Source organism: Saccoglossus kowalevskii, chromosome 11, assembly GCF_978046115.1.
Source record: "Saccoglossus kowalevskii chromosome 11, keSacKowa6.1, whole genome shotgun sequence".
Taxonomy (NCBI): domain Eukaryota; kingdom Metazoa; phylum Hemichordata; class Enteropneusta; family Harrimaniidae; genus Saccoglossus; species Saccoglossus kowalevskii.
In genome coordinates this window covers 13,337,912-13,364,434 of record NC_140651.1, presented here as the reverse complement: position 1 = coordinate 13,364,434, position 26,523 = coordinate 13,337,912, and the positions used below count along the sequence as shown (strand labels likewise).

The following is a 26,523-nucleotide window of genomic DNA, read 5'->3' as shown; positions in this document are numbered from 1 at the left end:
AAAATTTCTCTGGATCCTGTGACGTGCAGTCAGTGTCAGCGACTTTCGCAAAATTTTCTAGCAGTGAATGGCAAAAAAAAAAAATTGCAAATAAGTATGGGGTTTACAGTATATTTATTACATGTAATTGTGTAATTACATTTGTAATGAGACATGTCTGTTTCAATTGTTTTGAGGTGTAAACTGAGTGTATATCCATTTAATACTGGTTGTCCCTAATTAATTATTCATACATCTGTGAAACATCTTTCTGGTCACAGTCATTTGTGCCACATTGAGCAAAACAGAAATCGCAACAACAAATAAACTGAATTAACTATCGGTATTATCTTATATCTTGTTTCACAAGAGTTCTTATTATGGGACTACCCGGTACATAAAATAACAAAAAATTGAAACTAAACTAAAAACTTTCAAATACAAGAGAAATTGTATTGAAGCAGACACTCATCCAAATGCACATGTCTGTGAATAGGCAAAATATATTCAAACTGACTAACAACAAATACACAGAGAGTCTAGAGGATCTTTATTTCATACAGAACTATTCAATCATGAACCCAACATGAACATGAACCCATGAACATATTTTCCAGTTTTTTGTTGATTGTCAATCAGTGTGTTTTAGCATTTCACTTTCATTCATGGTTCAGCAACTTGTTTGAGTTTCTTATATGCATATGGGGGTATAATATTATTACTAAATATACACTGTACATGTGGAAAACATGACGTTTTACTAATCTGCAGAGGAATAGAGTGTTGAGTTACTGGAGTGAACGTACAGCCAAGAATGGCATGATATACAGGCTATGAACTGAAATCAGAGAAATCATTTCAGTTTGGTGACTTTTAGGTGTTTGTAGTTAAATCAAGATTCAGTTCTGACAGGACATTGTGTAGTCTTTTCACTTGATTGACTGAATGTGTGTACTGTAGAAATTCTTGTTTGGAATATATTTTCGCTGAAGGGATGATTCAGTTAAAATCAAATCAAGCGAATGTACTTTTTTTCCTATATTTCACATTCAACTCATCAAAAATCAGTAAAAATAAATTCCATACAAAAAATCCAAAAGCCTTTTCAGCAGAAATTAATTCTAGCGAAAATAAAGTATTTCACAGTAAATCTATACTACTGAAGATAGCCCTGAGACCCTGCTTTTTCTTGGATATTACAATTCGGTGTACTCATCTGTACCAGTCTATCATTTGCTTTGATACTAACATCTTCACTGCATATGCCCATCTCCTTGGTGATGGAATGATTGCTGGTGCTATTTACATGTCACTGGTATGAGCTTTGCTTTACAGGTCTGCATATTTACTGTGCTGATGCTTTGCTTTGCAGATCTGCATATTTACTGTGCTGATGCTTTGCTTTGCAGGTCTGCATATTTACGGTGCTGATGCTTTTCTAATGCTATTCATAGAACACTGGCATGTTCTCTTTCAAGGGTTTACTCATACTCAAGTATCTTGATCTTTGGAACCAGTTCATTGATAAATTCAAATTTGTCGCTTACGTCATGTAGTTTTCTGGATTTTTGTTTATTTGTTTTCGTACATAATGGAATCACATGCTGATTAACATCAAATTGAGGCTCTGGCAACTCAATTCAAGTTAATGGCGACATTCTCTTTAACTTCATCTGACAAACTACTTATCCAAGTCATGTTTAGATCTTTCAGGACAGGCAACCAAAACACGCACTAAAGGACACTTTCTATATAAAGGCATGCTTTAGCTCTTTGACTAATCCCATCAGAATGAAATTGCTTCAATATGACTTGTGTAGGTAGTGAGACTGAGATGGTTAAGGACAATGTAACCCTTGACTGAGCCTTTACAATGTACCTGCTTATGTTTGATTTCAATCTGAATAAATGAAACCATACTATGATTTGTATTTTAAGCTTCCATAATTCATGATACTGATGAGAGAGACCAAAATGTCTGTTTCTATTCTTGGATATGCTTCTACGCTCAGTGTATTTGACATCCGCTGTTTCATGTCTGCCCATTGTACTTTAAAAACATGCTTTCTGCTGTATTTGTTTTCATCTGACATTGACTGAATTCATTGCGATAGCAGTATGTGTATACCTGTCATTAGTGAGTACTCACGGTACACCCAACTCAAAAATGTATATTCAATACACCTCTTCTAAATTCATGCATTCATGTTTTTGTGATGTAAATGAATAAAAGAAGATCATTTATATCGTCCATATTATCTGTCACATTTTGTTTGTTTGGATTTCATTTGTATATTACGGATTGCATGTACTGCAGCTCCCTGTTTTGAAGTTGCATTCTCACCTTGTAAATATGTGACATTCTATGACCACCATCAAATTACATTGAGATAAATTTGTTTCAGAATTAAAGTTTTACCGATATTTCTAAATTGAGCTACATTTGTAAATACTCACTGAGTTAGGGGTTTTTATTTGTCCCTGAAAGTCAGTTTATACATTGTAGTTCTAAAGGATAAGACCCTCCAGTAATCGAAAAATAAAATGGATGGGAAGACACGATAAGATACATTTATCTGCAAATTGTTACCGGTATTTCTACATTGAGCTACATTTGTAAATACTCACTGAGTTAGGGGGCTTTGTTTGTCCCTGAAAGTCGGTTTATACATTGTAGTTCTCAAGGATGAGACCCTCCAGTAACCAAAAAATAAAATGGATGGGAAGGCAGGATAAAATATCTGCAAAGTTTTACCGATATTGCTAAATTGAGCTACATTTGTAAATACTCACTGAGTTAAGTGGTTTTATTTGTCCCTGTCAGTCCGTTCATACATTGTAGTTCTCAAGGGTAAGACCCTCCAGTAACCGAAAAATAAAATGGCTGGGAAGGCAGGATAAAATATCTGCAAAGTTTTACCGATATTGCTAAATTGAGCTACATTTGTAAATACTCACTGAGTTAAGTGGTTTTATTTGTCCCTGAAAGTCCGTTCATACATTGTAGTTCTCAAGGGTAAGACCCTCCAGTAACCGAAAAATAAAATGGATGGGAAGGCAGGATAAGATATCTGCAAAGTGTTACCGGTATTGCTAAATTGAGCTACTGTTGTAAATACTCACTGAGTTAGGGGGCTTTATTTGTCCCTGAAAGTCAGCTAATATATTTCCTTGTAGTTCTCAAGGGTAAGACCCTCCAGTAACCAAAAAATAAAATTGATGGGAAGGCAGGATAAGATATCTGCAAAATGTTACCGGTATTGCTAAATTGAGCTACTGTTGTAAATACTCACTGAGTTAGGGGGCTTTATTTGTCCCTGAAAGTCGGCTAATACATTTCCTTGTAGTTTTCAAGGATAAGACTTTCCAGTAACCGAAAAATAAAATGGATGGGAAGGCAGGATAAAATATCTGCAAAGTTTTACCGATATTGCTAAATTGAGCTACTGTTGTAAATACTCACTGAGTTAGGGGGCTTTATTTGTTCCTGTCAGTCAGCTAATACATTTCCTTGTAGTTTTCAAGGGTAAGACCCTCCAGTAACCGAAAAATAAAATGGATGGGAAGGCAGGATAAGATATCTGCAAAATGTTACCGGTATTGCTAAATTGAGCTACTGTTGTAAATACTCACTGAGTTAGGGGGCTTTATTTGTTCCTGTCAGTCAGTTTATACATTTCCTTGTAGTTTTCAAGGATAAGACCCCCCCAGTAACCGGAAATTGCAAAGTGGGAATGCAACTTAAAGGACCCCCAATGCAATATTCACTGCTACAAAACAACTTTTAAATTTTCCATGACTTGCTAAATTAAATCTGTTTATAGTAATCACTGCAATTATCTCTGATAGTCTGGGTGAGCAGATCAATCTGTTGAACTATTCTGATCTCTGGACCAGCAACAACAACTGCTCACTGTTATAATCAAACACAGTAAAATCACTGTTTCAATCAATAATACTGATTCTTGAAAGAATCGTCAGAAAATTTGTAAATATATAATAATGTCAGTTCTGGTGTATTTTCTCGTTTATTAATTGCTGCTTGTTTTCATTTTTTCTTTTAATTCAGGCTCCTAGTAGTTTATTAGATGCATTGGAACAGCATTTGGCTTCTCTCGAAGGGAAGAAATCAACTGCAGCAAGGTACCATAGATAGAACTTGTGATTCTTAACTGCAAAGAAGCTATGTCATATTAGTATACAGCGCCCTCAATGTCTTGTATTAAAAACAACTAGTATCATTAAAACTTGTCAAAGCTACCATCATACTACTGTTAAATACTTTATTTTCGCTGAAAAGATTTTTTGGGTGTTTTGTATGGAATTTATTTTCGCTGATTTTTGACAAGTTGAATGTAAAATATGGGGAAAAAAGTTTATTGGCTAGATTTTATTTTCACTGAATCCTTCAGCGAAAATAGCGAAAATTAATTCCAAGCGAAAATTAAGTTTTTTACAGTATGTCATATTAGTAAACAGCGCCCTCAGTGTCTGATTATGAATTTTTGATCAGGTGTTTTAGTTCTGTTCATTGATGTACATTTCAGTATTGAACTTGGCTTTCAAAAGTACACTTTTTTTATACACTTTTAAAATCATCTACAGTTGTACATTTTGAAAATTGAACAATTCTACTTTGTCACACCACTCCCTTTTACTGATCTTGAATGTTGAAATGTGTAGGAAAGAGTTCCTTTTGTACCCTCCATCCCCATCCCTAACCCTAACCCATCCCCTACCCTCCAGCACGCCCCATTTAATTGTACATGCCCCTCCTAAGGACATCGATAGTTAGAGTTGGGGTTAGGGATGGGGGTACAAAAGGAACTCTTGCCAATGTGTATTTTGTTGTACAGGAATGTGAACATATCATCCCAAGTTGCTTCTTCACTCACTATGACCAGTAACTCATTAGCCACTATTGAAGCGGAAGAGAAAAGGAAAGCAGTTGAAGATGAAAAACGAAGATTAAATCAACTCATGGTAAGTGAGTCGTGCCATCATTTGGAAGGCCCTGTACCTATAATGCATGTACCTATTAGCCATGTATAGCCAATATGGCTTGTAATGGAGTCGTAAAGGGGAACCTTCCAAGCCCAGGGATTGCACCAAAGAATGTGGTACACTATTGTTTATGTTGTTTACAATGTTAATCCATCTTTTGTTATTCATTGTAATTTTAATTCAGAAAGTAAATTTGTTGTGAGATTAGGTTTAACTGGAAGTGCCCCTTTAAAGAACAAGCATGGCATATGAGTTATGTGGCTCTCTGAACAGAAAGTCAGTGGGAACACATTCTAGATCAACACATGCTATGGAAAATTCTATGAAATATATTCATGTCACATTCAGAATAAAAAACAATTACTGAAAGCTGAATTTATAAAAATGTTTTTGCTGTTGATAAAAATGATATTGACAGTAATGCCATTGTCTTGACAAATTACGGTGTGGGTTGGTAAAGTAAAAATCATGCCTAAGATGTCTCCACAGCAACTCCACTTCGGGCATTTTTCACATTACAGTCTATGGATGACTTTTATTTTCTGTTTCTGTGTCCCTGTCATAGCATCACTTTGCAGTGTTTCAGCCACTGTAATATACATATATATTCCCATCTGTTCATTCATCGCATTAAATAAATTTCAAATCATTATTAACTGATTTTTAACATTACTTTATTTACTTTATTTATTCATTTTAAGGATGAGACCCAGGTTTGTTGGCAATTGTTGATAAAAACTATTATTCTTGGAATGTTAAAATAGTTTGAAACTTCTAGCTCACATATTAATGGAAAAACAAAGTAAATTTGTGTTTGACCTATAGAGGGCAATGTATAAGATACTTCTCAGTTCATTATGTTAAATTTAAAGTTATCGTTTCATTTTGGTTGAATGCATACTAGCATCTTTTTGTAGAAATATTTTGTTGTTGTTACAAAATTGAAATTATGAAAAAAAATTTAAATTGATTATGAAGAAAATTAATGCATATTTGATGATACTGTGAAGTAGATATTTGAACTTATTAAGTGAAAGCAGCCAAGATCTTGAATCTCAATTTTATTTGTCTTGTTTAATCTGTGTTCTTGTATAATATGGGTTTAAGGAAAGCTTTTTGTCAAGCCATGCATGGTTTCTACCTGAAATAATGAGATAAATGGTTTCTACCTGAAATAATGAGATAAATAGTTTTAATGAACAGTTAGGCGTGTTTCAGTCATAGAGTCTCGCTTGTATCATACTGGTAATCAAAGGTGAACTAACATTAGAGAAAAGTTTTTAAACATGTTTAATTTGTTTCTCATGCAAAATACATTGAAGATTATTGTTCAATAAAGAAAACAAAAATAATATTGTTTTTTGCTGATATAGGTGAGTTGTTACCTGCATCAGTCAAATTGCTACAAACTGCTATGTCTGAGACAATTGCGATCCGTTAACACCAATGCTACTTTCGTACTCAATGAATGTGCCGATTGTTGCTAAATACTGATCAAGCATGAAGTTTTTTTTTTCTTTTAACCCTTTGAACGCCAACATCAACTTTTGTCACGATTCACAAAATAAACCCTCAAAATTTTGTTCATATTTTCTCAAAAATTCGGTCAAAATCTGTAGCTGATGAGAATTATGCCCATCTGGTTTGTAAATAACAAAAAAATGATAGAATAATTCATAAAAATGTGCAAAATATTGAACAAAAATGTTAATGAGAACATCTCTGGTGCTCAAAAGGTTAATTGTCTAACCGCATGTCAATAAAAGTTCTTACAATAACCCTGGTTTTAAAGGCGTGTCTCTAAACTTTGGATTGTAAATGGCTTTTATGAAGTGAACTGTCTTTCTGTGTTTCTAATAATTGTTTGTGTGCAAGTATTGGCGAATAAATAAATTGTACTCGTATGTTTTGATATCCCATGATGCAATGCAGATACAATAATCACATGATTGTTTTCAACCAATCATAAGTAGTCTAGACTTGAATATTGTTAGCAAAACCATTCTAGTTAATATTTGTAGGGTGTTTGTTGGTATAAAAGGTGAAAGCCCCACAGTAACCCCCCTACCCCCCAATCAGGGCAAATTGCCTTCTGTACCTGCATCCCATGGATCCCTCCCCGGGCACCCCACCCAATACCCAATAATCCTGTATGAGGCAGTAGAAAACATGGTGCGATGCATTTTTTCCTGTGTGCATGCTGTAAAACACTCACGCGGAGACTTTTTATATTTCACAATGTGATTTCCTTTTATAAGACTAACACTGGAAATAAAAGCCCATTATTATTGGATTCACCTGACGATGACGTACCAGTGGCATTCCCTTCACTGGATGTAATCTCACAGTCCTTACAGGTATTATGTCCATATGTAATAACAGATACAGACATGCTAGCACTCCCTCAATTCTATCCCTCAGTAATCAACAATTTATGAGAAGCGTGACACTCAAAGAAGATAGTTATCTTTATATTGGTTGTATGTGACCACATTCCATATTTCAGGCCTTGTGTCTAACACCACCAGTCTCTGCCCATGGAGAGCAAAATACAGTGAATTTCATGAAGGCGTGAATGTTTTTTATGGAGATTTATGCTCCATTCAAATTCATGGAAAACACTTTCATTGGCTCTCGATGTCATTTGGTTATGGCAAATACCCATGAGTCTTTGTAGGTTTCCTTCAATCATTGGCATAATCACTACCACATACACAAATATTATTGAAAATTTAAAACTTTATATGGATGTTTTATAATGCCCTCTGGTGTTCATCATACGCCCTCTAGTGTTCATCATATGCCCTCTAGTGTTCATCACACGCCCTCTAGTGTTCATCACACACCCTCTAGTGTTCATCACACACCCTCTAGTGTTCATCATATGCCCTCTAGTGTTCATCGTAAATACTAGTGATAAATACTGACAAAGCAAATTTATTCTTGTACCTTGTCTACAATGACTGGAGTATGAATGTTGTTAATTCTACAGGAACAGCGACTGTATGAAGCCAAACACAGCAGTCCAGACAGTTCACCGCAGATACAGCCAGCAACAGTGATTACAAACAATCAAAATAATCCATTTACTTCAACCCCTCCAACACCACCACACCAGGCAGCACAGCCAGTGGTACAACCAAAAATTCAACCAGATCTTTTTGCTCCAGCTCCTCCAGGTAAGACCTTGCTTATTGAGCAAGGAGTATTGATGTAAATTTCAATATTTGGTAGATAGAGATTGTTGTCGCTTATTAGTCCCCGTTCGGACGTAGTCCGAAAACGGGGACTTATGGTTTGCCCTGTGTGCGTCCATCCGTCCGTGATCACCTGTATCTCGAACATGCATGCACCGATTAAGTTCTAACTTCACTCATACATCACACATTATATGGGACATATGCACATGCATTTTTTTCATGATTAACGATAGCCGAATAGCGGCCATTTTAAGGCCGAAAATGCATCAAAATTGCACATTTTCACCATTCCGAACCCGGATCTCAGTTATGCATGGACGGATTTCGTTCAAATTTGGTACATACATTAAACATAATAGGACCTTGATGCACGGCATTTTTTTTTTTTGGATCGGGTTTGAAATGGCCGACTGGCGGCCATTTTGTTTTAAAGAATTCAGTTCTGGATCCGTATCTGAGACATGCCTGGATTGATCGAGTTCAAACTTCACACACACAAGGTACATCATGTCACAAATATGTATGTGCATTTGTTTCATGATCTCATTAACGATAACCAAATGGGGGCCGCTTTAAGGCTGAAAATGCAATGAAATCGCACATTTTCACCATTCCGGACCTGGATCTCAGTTATGCATGGACGGATTTTGTTCAAATTTGGTACATACATTAAACATAATACGACCTTGATGCGCGTCATTTTTTTTTTCGGATCAAGTTCGAAATGGCCAACTGGCGGCCATTTTGTTTTAAAAAATTTAGTTCTTGATCCGTATCTGAGACATGCCTGGATTGATCGAGTTCAAACTTCACACACACAAGGTACATCATGTCACAAATATGTATGTGCATTTGTTTCATGATCTCATTAACGATAGCCAAATGGCGGCCGCTTTAAGGCTGAAAAAGCATTGAAATCGCACATTTTCACCATTCCGGACCTGGATCTCAGTTATGCATAGACGGATTTTGTTCAAATTTGGTACATACATTAAACATAATACGACCTTGATGCACGTCATTTTTTTTTTGGATCTAGTTCGAAATGGCCGACTGGCGGCCATTTTGTTTTAAAGAATTCAGTTCTGGATCCCTATCCGAGACATGTCTGGATTGATCAAGTTCAAACTTCACACACACATGATACATCATGTCACAAATAGATATGTGCATTTGTTTCATGATCCACTTAACAATGGCTGAATGATGGCCATTTTAAGGCCGAAAATGCATCAAAATCACGTATTTTCACAATTCAGGAACCGGATCTCAGTCATGCATGGATGGATTTTGTTCAGATTTAGTACAATGTGTTGTACATATGCAGGTGAATTTCGGATCAGACCACTGAAAGTGGTCTGAGATTTCGGTCATGATCTGCTTTGAATGTGTATGTCACTCAAATATGAACGGAACAGGGACGTGTCATTGACAATGACTTGTTATTCCTGTCACTTATGTATATTGCCTCAACCTAGTGGTCATATACATCAACTGCTATAAACATTCCAATCTACACAAGGCTTTGCTGTCATTACTTTTTAATCTAATTCCCTTCCCTGATGCCAAACTATATTGGTTGGTCTTGTAATGTCCCAGCTGTTTACATCATTCCCGTTTAGTCAAAACCAGAGCAGTTAGCCAATTCGCTAGCGAGTTTGCAAATTGGCTGCCCCAATACTTCTGAGACTTGATGTAACAAAAATAATTTGTGATCTTCATATCAAAATCTATTAACAGATTTCGTGAAATTGAAAACATCCCCACCATTTCACTGAGTACAAGATATATACTGTACTTGTCTCTTCTTACAATAAGTATTTTTGCGGCACCAGTCATGAAGACACTCCATTTTTAACCTGTCTGTCATTCACTGCCTTTGTGTTCTGATTAAACTTAGGTACTTAAGACACCAAAATGATGTGATATTGATTGGAAAATACAGTCTTAGAATGACCCACAGAAATATGCATAATTTAATGGCATTCCTTATGCTCGGTATTTGTTAATCAAAATTCTCTGTATTATTTGATAGCTGCAGTGCAAAGTACAAGACCATCTGACGACTTGTTGGCGTTGAATGTTAATCCATTTGCTGCCCCTCCTGTACAGGCATCAGTACCAATGGCAGCACCAGCACCAATGGTGGCACCTGCTTTGTCAACAGCAGCACCAAATTTATGGGGTGTACCGAATGCCAATGGTGAGATCTCTTCCTCTCATCTTCTTTCCTCTGGTATATGGGTGTAAGCTACGTTCATCATGTCTATACAAGCTTCTGTTTTGATAACTTGGTGCAACTATCTATTGTGAAATTGATTTTGCTTTCAGTTTGAATTGTAGGTTTTAAAGATGTTTGTATGCGCTCTGCTGTTGTGTGTGTGTGTGTGCATGCGTGCGTGCGTGCGTGTGCGTGTGTCTGTCTGTCTGTCTGTCTGTCTGTCTGTCTGTGTGTGTGTGGTGACTGTGGTGCTTTCACTGTCCCCTATGTACCGATATGTGCTAACAAAAAAACAACATATTTGTTTATTCTATATCTATTGATTTTGATACATAGACAACCATGCTTTATTAACACATTCAGTAAAATGGATGGCAATGTCATGGCCTGCTGAAAATGATTCTTTAAGTGTACATATTTTCATGGCAGCTCAAGAGTGTAATATTGGAACTTCACACTAGCCAATCAACACTAACCTCTCATATCTCATCTCTCTGTGTGCCAATCAAAATCACTGTTACATCTTGGCTGCATTGCATTTAAATATTGATACCCTACAATATTCTACACAATAACCTCTGAACCTTTTCATCACTACGGTCAACTTTATCTGTTCGCAAAAATCAACTTTTTACAGATTTAACAAAATTACATCAGAGTTCCAAATAAAAATACAGAAAATGGTTGTTCTCTCCAGCCCTGAGAAAGTGTAAACTTTTGGTGATGGAAAGGTTCTGGTATAAATACATACTCACACCATTCCTGTCTAACAAACATTGTCTGTACATTTTTCAACCTAGACTTTGCTGGCCTATCTAGTTCTGCTCCCACCGTAGCGACAACATCACTATTTATTGCTGACCCACAGCCTGCATCAGTTTTTTCGCCACCGCCAACATCTGACGGTATAATTACTGTACACTGCTATTCTGTGTTTGCTTGTCATGTATCGTATAATTAGTAATTACTGTACGAGTTTGAGTGTTTGTTAATGTACACTGAAAATAGTGTGACGTCATGTGTGGGATACAGTGTGTGTACTTGTATTTGTTACATTATCTCCCGTTAATTATGAAATTATTGTCTTCATCAGCGTTCTTTTTTCCTGAGTACTATGTCTGATTTTGTAACTCTGTCATTCAATTTTCAATGGATTTCTGGTATGGTTTGTTACTAAATATAAACATGTGGTCTATTTCTCCTGTGCCTCAGTACTGGATCCACTCGCCCCATCTCCACCATGTATCCAGACTCGTGCTATGTCTAATACCGATGTCAGTTTTGGGGAAACTTTTGGGCAGTCTCAGTCACCACCTACTACTACTATTGCTGCAAGTAATACCTGCATTTGTGTTTATTTAGATTGGCTAGTGAAACTAGTAAAACAATTCATTTTAGCTAAATTAGCCAATTTCTATTTCGCTAATTTAAAAAGTAGTACTGATATATCATTACACGAGATTGTTGGTTCAATAGACCATTTTCCGTACACTGCGAGAATCACGCGTTATGCGTGAAATCGAACGTAAAAACAGGACAAACAAAGGTCATAGCGTCGTAGTGGCGTCAAACATCGCGTGGGATTCGACAAACGCGAAAGTATTTCGGGGACATTTCCATGCTCAATAATGTGCTGTCCACATTTGATGATAGGCAATTTTGATGAAGTGAGGGTATTCGGAAGCAATATTCCTCTGTCGAAGATCAGCCGGACAATGTAAGCTACGAAATAAAGAAATTCTAGTTCAAAATCAAATCGTTTGATTTTTGCGGCAGACGTTCGACGCGCGTCTTTCATGCATCTCGCGAGGCCTCGCAATTGTACGGAAAATCACCAATTAAGATTCAGTTGCATTGATGAGTCAAATTGCTAAGATGGCATGTAGCTATTTCAGTATTATTTGCATAATTCCACACTCAAATAATACAGGCTGTTTGATTGGTCAACTCTATGGGGGGCTTGCAACAGGCTGTCAGATTGGCTGAAAACTTTTTAGTTGCATTAGCTTGCAGGATTCATTACATACTGTTTGATTGCTTGTAATTTTTAGCTCCGCTGTCGACTTTGTCGAGCGGGGCTTATCATATCAGTGATTGTCCTCCGGCGTCGTCCATGTCAATGTTTTACTTTTTCGACTTCTTCTTGAAAACTACAAGCCTGAATGCTTTGATACTTGGTGTATATTTACCTTGGGTAGATTTCTCTTAGATTTGTTCATTTCATGATGATATCTTCAATTCTCTTATTTTGGTGAATATTTTTGTAATTTTTGGTAAAAAGTGATATTTTTGACTTCTTGTTAAAAACCGCAAGTCCAATTGCTTTGATATTAAATATATAGGTACTAAATGTGGACCTCTTTCAGATTTGTTCTTTTTGTAATAATATCTTTAATTCTCTAATTTTGGTGAATATTTTTGTCATTTTTGGTAAAAAGTGATATTTTTGACTTCTTGTTAAAAACCGCAAGTCCAATTGCTTTTATATTACATATATAGGTACTACATGTAGACCTCTTTCAGATTTGTTAATTTCGTGGTGATATCTTCAATTATCTAATTTTGAAGATTAATTTTGGTGAAAAGTGATATTTTTGAATTCTTGTTGAAAACGGCAAGTCCTGTTGCTTTGATACTATACATATTGTTCATTTTCTAATGATATCTTCTGTTCTTTAATTGCAATGTGCATTGCTAATAGCGGAGCTATCTTAGCCGACAGGCTGCTTGTTTTACTTACTCGAATAACTCAATTTGCATGCAATTTTGTCTTAGAAATGTTAATTCTTTTCTCCTTAGTTTGTGAAACATGTTTTGACTTGTTTTGTGTTAGATATTTCTTATTTGAGAATAGTTTTGTTTTGTGTCGATTCATGATGGTAGTGTGATTTATAATTAAATTTTTTTTTAAATTTTGTAAAATGGAGAGAATTTCATAATCTTTTAGAAAATGTATGAAAAACTTAAACTGCAACAAACAATGTTGAATTCTTCCTAAATTAGGATACACTTTAAAATTCTACAAATGAACATGTTAGGTTAATGTGTGTTGTGATAGTTTGCATGTGCATGACCTGCACAGAATGCTGGATTTCTGACAATGCTTTCTTTTTCTTCATCCATCGCTTTCCTTACAAAGGCTTTGATATCTCTGCAGCAGCAGCAGCAACAACTGCTTGTACTGTCCCTGCACCAACCTTAAATCTTTTGGAGGCCGACAACTCCGCACCTAAGAGTGTCTTCGACATCAAAGGGAAGGGATCAGATCTGCAGTCTGTGTTTGCTCCCCCATTGTCTCCATCATTGGTTCCTAAATTTCCAAGGACTCCCCCGCCATCGCCGTTGCCTCACGCTAAGATTTCTAAGACTACTGATGAGCAAACACCAAGTATATATTATTCAGAGTTGACTATCTAAAGTTTAGCTTGATATCAAACAAATATTCAAACTACGCTGACTCGAGCGAAATACTTCCCACTGAACTTATCCAGTGAATTCTGTAAAATCCAGGCAAATTTAGGAAATCGTTCTCTTTAGTTTTCTGTATTGCAAACCACTGAATTGGTACTGGTAGAAATTGTATCCCTCTAATTATTAACCAAAAACAAATTAATGTTTCAAAAAGCTCAAACTTAAAATGTTTCTTAGATTTGTTTGATTTCAAGAAATCCATAGTTTGGTCAACTCTTGGTTGTATATATGGTGTGAAAGCATTAATTCTTTTTAATTACTAACACTCCCCTACCTTCGCACCTGGCTAATAATTAGAACTTTGAATCTTGTAAATTATGGTATATTCAAAATGGCTGCCAAGTGTAGGGGTAACTGTAGTCTGTAGTTGTGAATAACATTTTGTTGTTGGTAGAAAGTTTTTAGGATTGTAAAGACTATGATTTGTTACCCTTTAGATCAAAGCAGTTTTTCTCCTGTGCCATTCATTATCATTGTATATATTATATAGTATTTTGGATTGTAGAGTGATGTGGTCTTTTATTTTGTAACTGTATTCACATTGTTAGTATCTTGTTGGAAAGAAGATCTTAGCGCCCTCGACTATCTGTTTTCTCCCTACCTGTTATTTAGATGATCTACCAATTGTAGGTTTAGCTCTGTTGAATGTGATTAGAGTAATAACTGTAGAAAGAACGAATCTCTGTTTATATTGTTGTGGAATCTCATGTGTTTTTGTATTCCGTGTGTGTTTACTGTGTGAATATTAGACACGAGTATTATTTTGTTTATCCATATGCGTGAATGTGAATTAGTTCGTGAGATGTACACGTCTGTCTAGATGATTCAGTCCTGCCTATCGTATACTTTGCTCCATTTTCTTCTCCTATCTTTGTTGTTTATTATTTTTCCAATGTGTTTTATTTTACAGCTGGTCCTATCTATTTAGTTTATGTATTTTAGCCTGAGAGCAGTTAGTGATCAATTTATTAATTTATGTAGAAACAAAATTGACAATAACTACAGTGTTCTTTCCCGGAAATATGGCATTATGAGTAATTTACATAAGAATAATGATAATTAGGATAATAAGGATCTATTGTTTATCTAGACCCATTATGAAGCTTTTTCAGAGAACCCTACTACTTAGATGTAGTTTTCAAATTTGTTAGGTTAGATTCAAATTACATTAGTTGTAATCATTGAAATAAATTGTCTCCAAAACAAAACACCCAAAATGTCTTTTCAGCGAAAATATATTTAAATCCATCTCTCAAGTTTTTGTGCTCACGAAAATCTCTAAATTCCATGATCAAGCAAGTCCTTCGATCGTTAACTGCTCTCATATATTTCCTAGTTGATAAGTTAATTCCATACAATGTGGAGTTCCTGTATTAAGACATTATCGATACAGATATATGTGAATTTATACTGATACTATCACTCATTTTGGCAACTCTGTTGTGTAAGCTTCACTGTTCAACTGTGTGTTGGCTTCAGAAAGCGTCTGAATCGCTTTTTCGATACCGATGACAGTCACGCATAACAGGAAAGAAATGCAATCATCTCGTCGTTGTTTTACATCATCTGACTTTTTGCATGATAATTATGAATTATTTGCATCAAATGGTTCTTAATACCGGGTACCTACACTGTAAGATAATTGCTAATGTTATTATCAATATCCATAATCTTAATAAAACCAATTTTCTCAATTTTTATGATCTACTGTAAATGCATTAATTTGCAGTGAAATAAATTCCACTGAAAATTAATGTTTTTACAGTATCTTCAGTGTAACCTTATTATCTATTATAATAACCTAATTATTTTGTATCATCTCTTTGTTTTCACAAACTTTGCGAAATTGTGTTCGATATTACCCCAAATTTGATTAATCAAACTATAAAACTGTTTTGGTCACGTGCAAAGATTTTTTTTTATGAAACCCTAAACTCTGTAATTAATTTAAATAACTGGTACGTACCAACAATTCAAAACGTATTTGCATTCATAGTATTTTTGTGAAAACAACCTTGCTTTTATGATGAATTATACTCCAGTGTCTGTAACAGCATGTAATACTAAAACAACAAAAATACTTGTATTGTGTCTTCAACCCTTTGAGCATCGAAGCCTACTTTTGTCATGTTTCACCAAATAAATCTCTATAATTTTTTTTCTCTGTTTTCTTTTCGAACATTTTTATCAATAATTATATATAATAGACAATTTTATCTATTTGGCCCAAAATTAATACCGAAATTACAGAAAATTGTGTAAAAAATATGTGCAAAATTTTGCAGGAAAAAATACTGCAATTATCGCGCTCAAAGGTCAGCAAACTGTTGAAAATACACTTGCATGATATTCTTTATCCAAATATATTTCTATTAACACTGCATGTAATAATTACCTTCCCTCTCCTCTCCTTTCTTTTCTTTGGCTTATTTTCATTTTTAACAGGACCTTATCGTACTTCAGGTTTTCAGGCCAACTTTCCTACACAGCAGCAAGTGGTTGGCCAAGGTAGTTGTTTTTATTTCAATACTAACACTGTATCTCGCTGTATTTGCTCTATTAGAAGCGCTCCTTCAATATAAACTGAAAAACATATCTTAGAAGTTATAAGCTCAACTCTTTTGACCGCCAGGCACACTAATAGAGTAAATACAGTGTGTCTGTCGACTCGCCTTTATTAGCAATGGTTTATACTATCAGTATTTAATCAAAGTTACATTTAAAAGACATTGAGCACCACCCCGATTTTACTTCATATTTATTATGTTCAACTAGCTCATGTGTGTTAAGTTCTATGAAACAGCTGTTTATACTTAATGTTTCTGACTTTAACTGGACTTGTCTCATATCTTAAAATTTTCCTTCTAGTCTGATAAAATCAGACTTTCTTTTCTGCTCCCTTGATCCCTTTGTTGATTTCCATCATCTTTTCTACAACTTGCATGCATCTTTTATTGACAACAGATGTTATTTTTAGGATACCTTTCTCTGTCCCTCTCCTAAAGTTTCTGAAGTTGCGACTATATAATTATCTTTTTATACTCTTTATATCTCTACACATTTACATAAAATATTACTTCTACCTCCCATCAACTATTATATTTTCATGACCACACTTACACTGAGTGTGTTGGTAAGGTCCAATTCTCACAGAAGCCACAGAATAAATTCTTGTCCCCAAAATACACCAGTAGAATTTTGACTACAACAAAAGTAAATGATTTCCCGTAAATTCAAGTAGATTTGTCGCATACCAAATTTGAGAAGTCTGCAGCATCCTTAAATTCATAGCAAAATTAAAAATTGGTTATAATGAATCAGTAATGCACAGAACATACTAAATTACGTTATGATCAAAGTTCTGTATACATTAGATTAAAAATAACTTTGAATTCTCTTGATCATTCACACAACTTTAATTAATGTTGATGGTAAAAGCCACTGCTGGTGTGTGTGTGAGTCTACCGGTATATTGATGTGTAGAATCCATTATTCAACCATTGTTGGTGCTTTGCCTCCTATCCTCTCCCTGTACACAGGTTTCACAAATAATAACGTCCAGGCTATAGGGGCCGATTTTGAAAAAGCATTTGGCAAAACGCCTGATGCCGCTCTCAAAGGTAAGCGTATGAGAGAACTGACAACTGAATCACATTTTCAAAACAGCTGCACGAAATACTACCAGTAGTTGTTTCCTATTTTGGTGTGTGGTTTCATATTCTCTTTAGCTTTAATCCAGTCTTTGAATATTGTACTACCCGAGAGCATGTGACATTTATTGTCCAATCAATGGACGAGTTTCATACTGATGCTGACTTTACTATCTGCAACCAATAGGGAATGGCCTTTCATTGCATCATGTAAATTTGATAAATCTGTGTTATTTCTAGTATTGTAGTACAATTCTGATATGAGGACAGAATTATTCAGGGTTGCTATGGAGATGCATGTCCTGGACTGAAAATGGAGATGTCTGAGGACTCTTCCCTTTGGATGCATGTCCTGGACTAAAAAAAGTACTGTCTAGTAATATCTCACTACTAAGTAGAACCTGGACCAGAAATTATTGATGTTTTTTCAACATTTTTGTTTTGGAGAACAGTTTACAAGGATTATTCACAAGCCATCAGTATGCCCTCTAGTAGGACTGATGTTGTGGTGATTAAAAATGTCAAAATCAAAATGAAAACGTCAAAATCCAGTTGAATCTTTTTTTTTGACTGCTGTGGAGAGGTCTTCAAAAAGAAAAATTAAATTGTAAGCACAAAGGAAAATGTTGTGGTCCTTGATTTCCATCGTTTTTGTGCTTATTTTGATTGTAAAATGTGAATTTCTACATGTATAGTAAGAAGTTTTTCATAATTCCAACTAAATGTATATCAGTATCTGACTGGCACCCCAGTGAAGTAGCATACATTTTTTTGTAGTTAGTCCAATCTCTGCGTCAGTGGCATGTCTTATCGGCTTAATAGCTAGGGCACTCTGGCAGGCATAGTGTTTCTCCTGTCAGTGCATCTTTAGAACAATGTTAGCTGTAACAGGAAAATCATTGGTATTGTTTAATGCTGTCGTACCTGTTAATACATTTCCTATGCATGATACGGTGTGTAAACCCTTTCTCATTACTGCCCTCTGCTGAATAGCTGATCTGATACGTGTAGGGTTGTTCTGCCACATACTCGGGCCGTTCAGAATCATTTCGATTTTGTGCACGCTACATTTGGATTGAAATAGCGTAGCATCATAATGATTAATTTGAGGAACAGAAGGGTATTAACCTTTTATTTTATGCACTGATTAGACGAATCTCGCATTAGTGGGTGCTTATACCAGTATGTGCAGCATCTATTTTGGAATTTGCATTGAAATATGTTGACACTGTCTATATGTTCTATAATCTATTCACCCAATTCCACACTTTCCGTCATTTGTCTAGATGATCCACTGGGGGATATTTTGTTGCCGATGTCCAGCAGTGGTCAAACACAACCAGAAGTTAAACACAGTGATTTATTGAATAGCGATACTGGAGATCTCGATCACACACTTGCAAATGTTGCCGCTCATCTGGATATCAATCCCACAAAACAAAAAAAGTAAGTGCTTCTGTGCATTTGTTGTGCTTGAATCTGCATTATGACATTACAGTGTCATTCTGTTTCTCAAAAGATACTTATAAATGTATTGTTTGTGGGACAAAATTGTGAAATATATGATGGATTTTCTGTCACAATATATCCTAATTTCAAAAAAATTCAGCCCATTCAAATTTTGATTATTCTTTCAGCTCTGCATCAAATTTTTATTTGAGGTTAATTTTCAATAACTTGTCAAGTTGTAGTTTGCTGTCCTCTATAGTATTACACTCTATTTTGAAAACCACTAATGGCAATCAGATGTGGTCTTATAGGCAATTATCATCACGAGCTGTGTGTTTTTATATCCTTGTAACTCGATTGCTTGGCAGCTGGTGTGCAGAGCACAACATATTACTGCAAATATTATTAATAATATGGTATATAGTGAATTTGTTTGTATGTAATAAATTATATACCATATTAATCAGTTCTAGAAGCCATATTTCTACATCTATATGCAAGGTTGAGGTTCTCTGTACATGTTCAATTTATTGCAAGTCTAATGTTTACAATTTTATCTCTCTCTTTTTGTTTTGTTTCGTTTTTTTCATTTTTTTTTTTTTTTACATCAGATTTGATTTTGATTTCCAACTAGCTCCAGCAGAGCGGATTAAGTATGTCTGCGTCATATCCTCATCATCACACCCCCTCTCTCCCTCCCCTCTCCTTCCTGCCCCTTCCTGTGTTGCATTTAGTGTTGGTCTAGTGTCTTTCTCCATCAGTGTGATCCCCTTGAATGGTTACATTGCTGTTTCTCCAGTCACCTTACGAAGTAACCTTGTATAACTTGAAGTGGAAAATAAATCCCGTTCATAAATCCTGTTCATGCTGTCTGGGGTTAACTGGGGTTAATCCATCATTGTACCAACAAAATTCCTTAAGTCAACTTTCCCGTATATTAATAACTCTTACTTAGACCAGTGGTCTCAGACCAGGTTTTCCATTCTTAATTTTCCTACTACTGATGTGTTTCCACTGTTAGTGTTCTGTACCTATACACAACTACTGCCATCTAGTTTAATACTATAAACAGTATGCTCAACCCAGTGTTGTAGCTGTCATCTTAGCCACAACTACTGCCATCAAGTTTGTGTGTTCAGAGATGCAGTTCAGTGTTGTATCCTTCCTTCCCTGATGGACTTACTAATCCATCCATGAAATGCTATAGCTAAGCTGCCATTTTGAATCAAGAATTCATAATAGTCTGGTCAATCATTATCTTTTTTCCTTCATTCACTGTCGCATATATTTTTCATGACGTTTTCTGGATTATTTCTGACACCTGGAAAAAGAAAATATAATTTGAGTTACGCTATTGTGCAGTTAGATTTAGACAACTCATCACAAAATTTTACAATAAATATATAAAATACAAAGTAACAGAAAACAATATGAGGTGCAATTCTGGGAATTTGTGAGCTGGTTTAAAGCTTTTCACAATATAAACTCTCATCATTTGCATAGGCGATGGGAAAATAAGTTTTTCCAGTCCAAACAAATCATGGAAAAACTTGATAAAACAATACAAATTTCTGTTGATCATTACTAATACAGCAGCTTAGTCAGTAACATTTTAATACCTGTTGTCTGAATTAAACACCACTGTCTATTCCATGTGTCGATTGGTATGTTTAGGTCAACAGAAATGAATATGTTTGTGTGTTTTTAATCTACAGTCAGTACATAGCCGAAACTGTGTTGTTTATTATTTTTTGTGTTAAACTAACGTATTTGAGTGGAAACGCTGTGTTTTCAGATGTTGGTAATCGTTATTGGTCTTCACATTTCATAATTTTCCATGTATTCTAGTGAATGAAGTAGTACGTGTATCCTGCTGTTGTCATGGAGGAAAACAGTGAAAGTCATCTGTCATTAGTTTACAAGATTGTGCGGTTTAAAACAATCAACTTGATTTTAATACAGTGTATGTTGAAAAGACATAACACATCATGTTTGATACGCTTGGATTTTTTTTCTACATGAAACTTGAAAGTATGCTGTCAGACAAGCATGGCACATTTTATTGTTGACATATGACTTTACAAGTCCTTGATGAATCTTGGCACATTTGCAGCTTCAAAGGAGAAATCATTGTCAATCATTTTATGTTTTTATCTCACAGAGCAGAGCATAATTGGACAAAGGCACAGCCAACAAATGTGCGAACAGGGGGTGCTCACTGGTCACCTGCGCAAAGTGTTACAACATGGCAAACCATGCAGCCGATGGTAAGATTATTGTGTGAAATGGAGATGTGTCTGTACAAGATGAATTGATTGGCTTAGCTTGGCTAGATATGGAGATGTGTCTGTACAAGATGAATTGATTGGCTTAGCTTGGCTAGATATGGAGATGTGTCTGTACAAGATGAATTGATTGGCTTAGCTTGGCTAGATATGGAGATGTGTCTGTACAAGATGAATTGATTGGCTTAGCTTGGCTAGATATGGAGATGTGTCTGTACAAGATGAGTTGATTGGCTTGGCTTGGCTAGATATGGAGATGTGTCTGTACAAGATGAATTGATTGGCTTAGCTTGGCTAGATATGGAGATTTTTCTGTACAAGATGAATTGATTGGCTTAGCTTGGCTAGATATGGAGATGTGTCTGTACAAGATGAATTGATTGGCTTAGCATGGCTAGATTAGGAGATGTGTCTGTACAAGATGGATTTGTTGACTTAGCTTGGCTAGATATGGAGATGTGTCTGTACAAGATGAATTGATTGGCTTAGCTCGGCTGGATATGGAGATGTGTCTGTACAAGATGAATTGATTGGCTTAGCTTGGCTATATATGGAGATGTGTCTTTACAAGATGAATTGATTGGCTTAGCTTGGCTAGATATGGAGATGTGTCTTTACAAGATGAATTGATTGGCTTAGCTCGGCTGGATATGGAGATGTGTCTGTACAAGATGAATTGATTGGCTTAGCTTGGCTATATATGGAGATGTGTCTTTACAAGATGAATTGATTGACTTAGCTTGGCTAGATATGGAGATGTGTCTGTACAAGATGAATTGATTGGCTTAGCTTGACTAGATATGGAGATGTGTCTGTACAAGATGGATTGATTGACTTAGCTTGGCTAGATATGGAGATGTATCTGTACAAGATGAATTGATTGGCTTAGCTTGGCTAGATATGGAGATGTGTCAGTACAAGATGAATTGATTGACTTAGATTTGCTAGATATGGAGATGTGTCTGTACAAGATGAATTGATTGGCTTAGATTTGCTAGATATGGAGATGTGTCTGTACAAGATGAATTGATTGGCTTAGATTTGCTAGATATGGAGATGTGTCTGTACAAGATGAATTGATTGGCTTAGATTTGCTAGATATGGAGGCGTGTCTATTGAAGTTAGATTAAGATAGTTTGAATGAATGTATAGAAGTATTTGCTAAAATGGTTTAGGTGTAACTGATGGCGGTAATCAGTGGAAACAATATTTGATTGAATCCTCTTTTCTAATAATTATATGCCAGTTGATCATTTTTCTAAGATAAAAATATGTCTGTGATCATAAAAAACAGAATGGAATTGTGAATGAACATACTACTTATCTCTGAGTGTACCATGTGAATTTTTCTTCTCCAACATCATGTCCACACGCAGCAATTCACTGCACCACTTGTATCAATTCATGTTTTTCTGTGTGTTAGTGTGTATGTGTGTGTAAACCACTCGTGTTTCCTGTATTCTGATTGTCTCTCCAGTTTTGGGCCGTGGTATGCAGTACATTAGTTGCACAATCCAATACACTCCAGCGTCATTCTGGACCTGGTGTACAAGCAAAATTTCCTACCATAACTTCCTGTATACATTTGTTCTCTCCCTGGTCACATTTGGTGTTTCTTATCAAATTTGAGGTAGCATCTGTTAAATCATTTTACATGACCAATTTGAATGTACCTAGTCTGTGATATCTTGAGAAATACTAAACATTACTTTTAAATTAATTTTATGATAGAGAGGTTCTTGTGAATCAAGAAATATCACAAAATTTTCTAGCATTGAAATATACTTAACTGACTTGGAATAAATTGTAAAGCGGAATCGATGTAATTTTTCACAATTGTTCACCTGTGCATGTTCCTCCAATTGGATGTCTTCTTTCGATTTTCACCAGATCCTACAAGGATAGATCGGATAACAGTGTCTGTATTCTCACATCAAAACTGTCACCAAATAAAATAGCTGGCAAATGTTGCAGAAAACTATAACTAAAGTTTTTTTCTTCAAAAGTTTAAAGCTAAGTTTTTGCCAAAACAAGCTTTTTTCAGAGAAACCAGTGAAATATTGCAGATGGTTCTGTATTTTAACATACCCTTTTAAGTGCACAAGGAATCAGTGTTGTGAAGATACATGTAGGTATATACTATTTGGTGGAGGAAATATAAATCACTTATAATGTACACATGTTTTGAATTTTGATAGAATTTTGATTTCATCATACAATTCAGAATTTTGGTATTCTGTCCCAAGTTAAGGGGCTTGGCTGTGCTGAATATGTATGTGATGCTAACTGACATTTGATAAGAGCACCATTATGCCTCCTTAAGCCATCCCCAAAAACCTTTCCCTTCTGATACGGCTTGGACCAATGTTCATATCCGTTGCAACTACAGGTAATTCCTAAAGGCTGTCAATTGTGTGTGCTCACTTAGTTTTTTTGTCCCTTGTATGCTTTGTTTTTTAAGGAGTCCAGTAATCAGCAGAATCCCAAGCCGGTGAGTGCTTTCCCGTCTAAAAATGCATTCTAGATAGCTGAAATGAACCTTAATCAAGCATCCCAAATTGTGTAATACTGCCTGAATAATATACCGCTGTTGTACATCTAACTAAATCCATGCCACTGTGTGTCTGTATCAGTGGAGTCAAAATCAATGTTGATAATTTTCATCTACTTAGAGGGGCTTGTTTGTATGCATAATTATTTATACATGACTAAGCCCCCCTGAGTAATTGAAAATAATCAGATGCTCCTTATTTGTTCAAACCACATCAGTGAAAACAAATAAAAATTATATATTTTAGACCAAAATATTATTTATTTTGTATTTTGGCGTACATTCTTCCATTCTGTGTCCCAAAAAAAAGCCCTTGGACGAGAAGTTCATGAATATTGTTGTTTCTTGTCTCAATTGTTCTCCGTCATAATGTTCTCTTTCCGGTGAATGAAGCAAATAAACTGCATGCCACCCCAACAGCTATGTCTCACTTTACCTATAATCTCTTGTTTCACTATATCTTTGCACTAACAACTTGATGTATATGTGTACGTATAATGGTGATTTACACGGTGTATGCTTGTCTATTGTGTCTATGGTGGTATTTAGTCAATGTATTTGCTTGTGAAATACTCACTTGCCTCGGCTGGGTGACTGACATGCTTTTTGCACATTCATTGGTACCTAGGGGAGGTGGTGTTTATGCAGCTCAGCCAGTATTGATCTGGATAACTGAAATACCCTGTCAGCCACAACCAATCACATGCTCTCTCACCTGACTTTTCACACACATGTGCACCAATGCATTGTCACTCTCGCACTCATATTGGTGCAAGCTTTTTTTAATATGCAAACTTTAACCTTTTCATCTGCCCTTTGACCTGTGATATAGCTTTTTTTTTCAGAGAGCTGTTTCATGATATAAAAAAAACACAAGAAATCATGTCTTGCATCTAACTTATCATTTTAATAGAAACATTTCAAGTCGTCATGACAAGCATTGCATATTTTCAATTTGTTATATGAATTACCACATGTTGTAGTTGTTAAGTTACTCTGTGCTCTGGGCGATCGGTCTACATGTACTATCATGGGAGTTTATTTTCCAAATACTGTATCACTATAACTATAACTTTTTATAGTTATATAGAACCAAGGTACATGTATGACTAGTTTATATTAGTTTCAGTGACTGACAAACTCATTTTGGTTGCTGCTTTCATTTCTCATCATCATACTACATTCATTGTATCTATCTCGCATCTATTATTTTTTTTACCCATGATACACTGCCGTAATGTCCGGTTATTCCATTTCATTTTAAAGGGAGGTCAAGCAGCAGACTGGAGGGGCAATGCATACTCAGGACATTTTACAACCCAGCCAAGCCCTGCAATGCAACCCATGGTGAGATGTCCAATTTCAATTGACATCAGTTGCCCCCAGTCAGCCAGATGTTACTTCTGATTTTCTCGAGTCATAATCGATTGTGATTAAGTTATAGTTTAGTTTGGTTGAAGTGTTTTTTGCATGTTTGTATTCAAGGGTACTTGACTGCTATGTCTTGTTTAATGTTAGTAGTTGTTCCAATTGATTCTTGTAATGGGTGCCTACCGTCCCATCGTACATGTTTGATATTTTTCTTGTACATATATGCATGCAAGTGAAATGAATTTATTTATTTACAAAATTCGAACATACACGATGGACTTTCTTTCTGCACCCTTCAGTGTTTTTACCCTTTTGTTAGTTTTATGTTATTTATAACACCAATCCATCTAGATTCAAATCCGTCTCAGTTTACAGATTCATCTCTATAATGCACATGTATTCTAAGACGCCATATTGAAAAGTGTTGCACATGTATTGTTAGAGTCGTGGTTGTTTTAAACTTGTGCTCTGAGAACGTTCCTTTATTGGGGGTCTTTGGACTTTTAATCGATATTATTTTTTGATTGTGTCAATTGATTGTGTTAGTATGATGCTTTACAAATTTGCGAAAAACTTAACTTTTGCTTTTTTTCTCAGCGAGCTGTTTTAGTTTCACTATTTTATAGGGATTATCAACACGATGATTTGCTAATCTGGTGTACTAGATCAATAAATATCCTTCATTTCCTGAGTTTCTACACTGTATGTGACTAAAGAAATATTAAAACAAATCAAAATAACCTGTTCATCTGATGAATGTACTTAGTACTTCATTTTGAAAAACTGCGCTTTAGCGTTGTCTGGTATGATAATGATCTCAGCTATGCATGTGTGAATGGAACAGCACTATTAAATGCATATGGAACAAAAACCAAAGTGTTTTGCAAAGTTGCGTGCCATCTTGCTTACTGATGGTCTGAATAATTCTGAGAACCACTGTAATTGGGAAACCGAATGATAACAAACATTTGGATACAATCAAAAATTTAATGTTTTGTGCATGTTCTACAAATTTATATGAACTAATATTTCATATATACGTAATGCTTTCATGACCCCACATTCTCAGAGTGCAGCTTTAATAATCATCAGCTTTACCAATGTCAGTTATTAATTTAGAAATATGATGGAAAACAAAAAAGCAGTCCATTACCCTTGGGATACACAATAACTAAGTTAGATCCCTATTTCATGTTAATCTGGTCCAACCACCTGTGCTTGTATTCATACCTTTCAAGTCATTTCAGATGATATAATAGAAGGCGTGTGAAGGTAGAAGTCGTGTCTTGTCCACGTACTGTACCCATCCCTGTGTGCACTATCATTGAATGTGATTTACACT

At 35.5% G+C, this 26,523-nt stretch overlaps 1 protein-coding gene across 9 annotated transcripts in view; it reads left to right on the top strand.

Annotated features, from left to right (window-relative positions):
- Nucleotides 1–26,523, top strand: part of LOC100367630 (phosphatidylinositol-binding clathrin assembly protein LAP-like) — an 85,047-nt gene that overhangs the window by 51,621 nt on the left and 6,903 nt on the right. Inside the window, exons 10-18 of one of the 9 annotated variants that reach the window (XM_078012425.2) lie at nucleotides 4,049–4,122; nucleotides 4,836–4,962; nucleotides 7,976–8,162; nucleotides 10,219–10,386; nucleotides 17,415–17,495; nucleotides 18,812–18,971; nucleotides 21,136–21,241; nucleotides 23,721–23,750; nucleotides 25,077–25,157. In XM_078012425.2, coding sequence (XP_077868551.2) covers nucleotides 4,049–4,122; nucleotides 4,836–4,962; nucleotides 7,976–8,162; nucleotides 10,219–10,386; nucleotides 17,415–17,495; nucleotides 18,812–18,971; nucleotides 21,136–21,241; nucleotides 23,721–23,750; nucleotides 25,077–25,157 — 1,014 coding nt within the window. Of the gene's footprint in view, nucleotides 1–4,048; nucleotides 4,123–4,835; nucleotides 4,963–7,975; nucleotides 8,163–10,218; nucleotides 10,387–16,320; nucleotides 16,387–17,414; nucleotides 17,496–18,811; nucleotides 18,972–21,135; nucleotides 21,242–23,720; nucleotides 23,751–25,076; nucleotides 25,158–26,523 lie in introns of all 9 variants that reach the window. The other 8 variants (XM_085504864.1, XM_085504863.1, XM_085504862.1 and 5 more) reach the window with 8 other exon arrangements.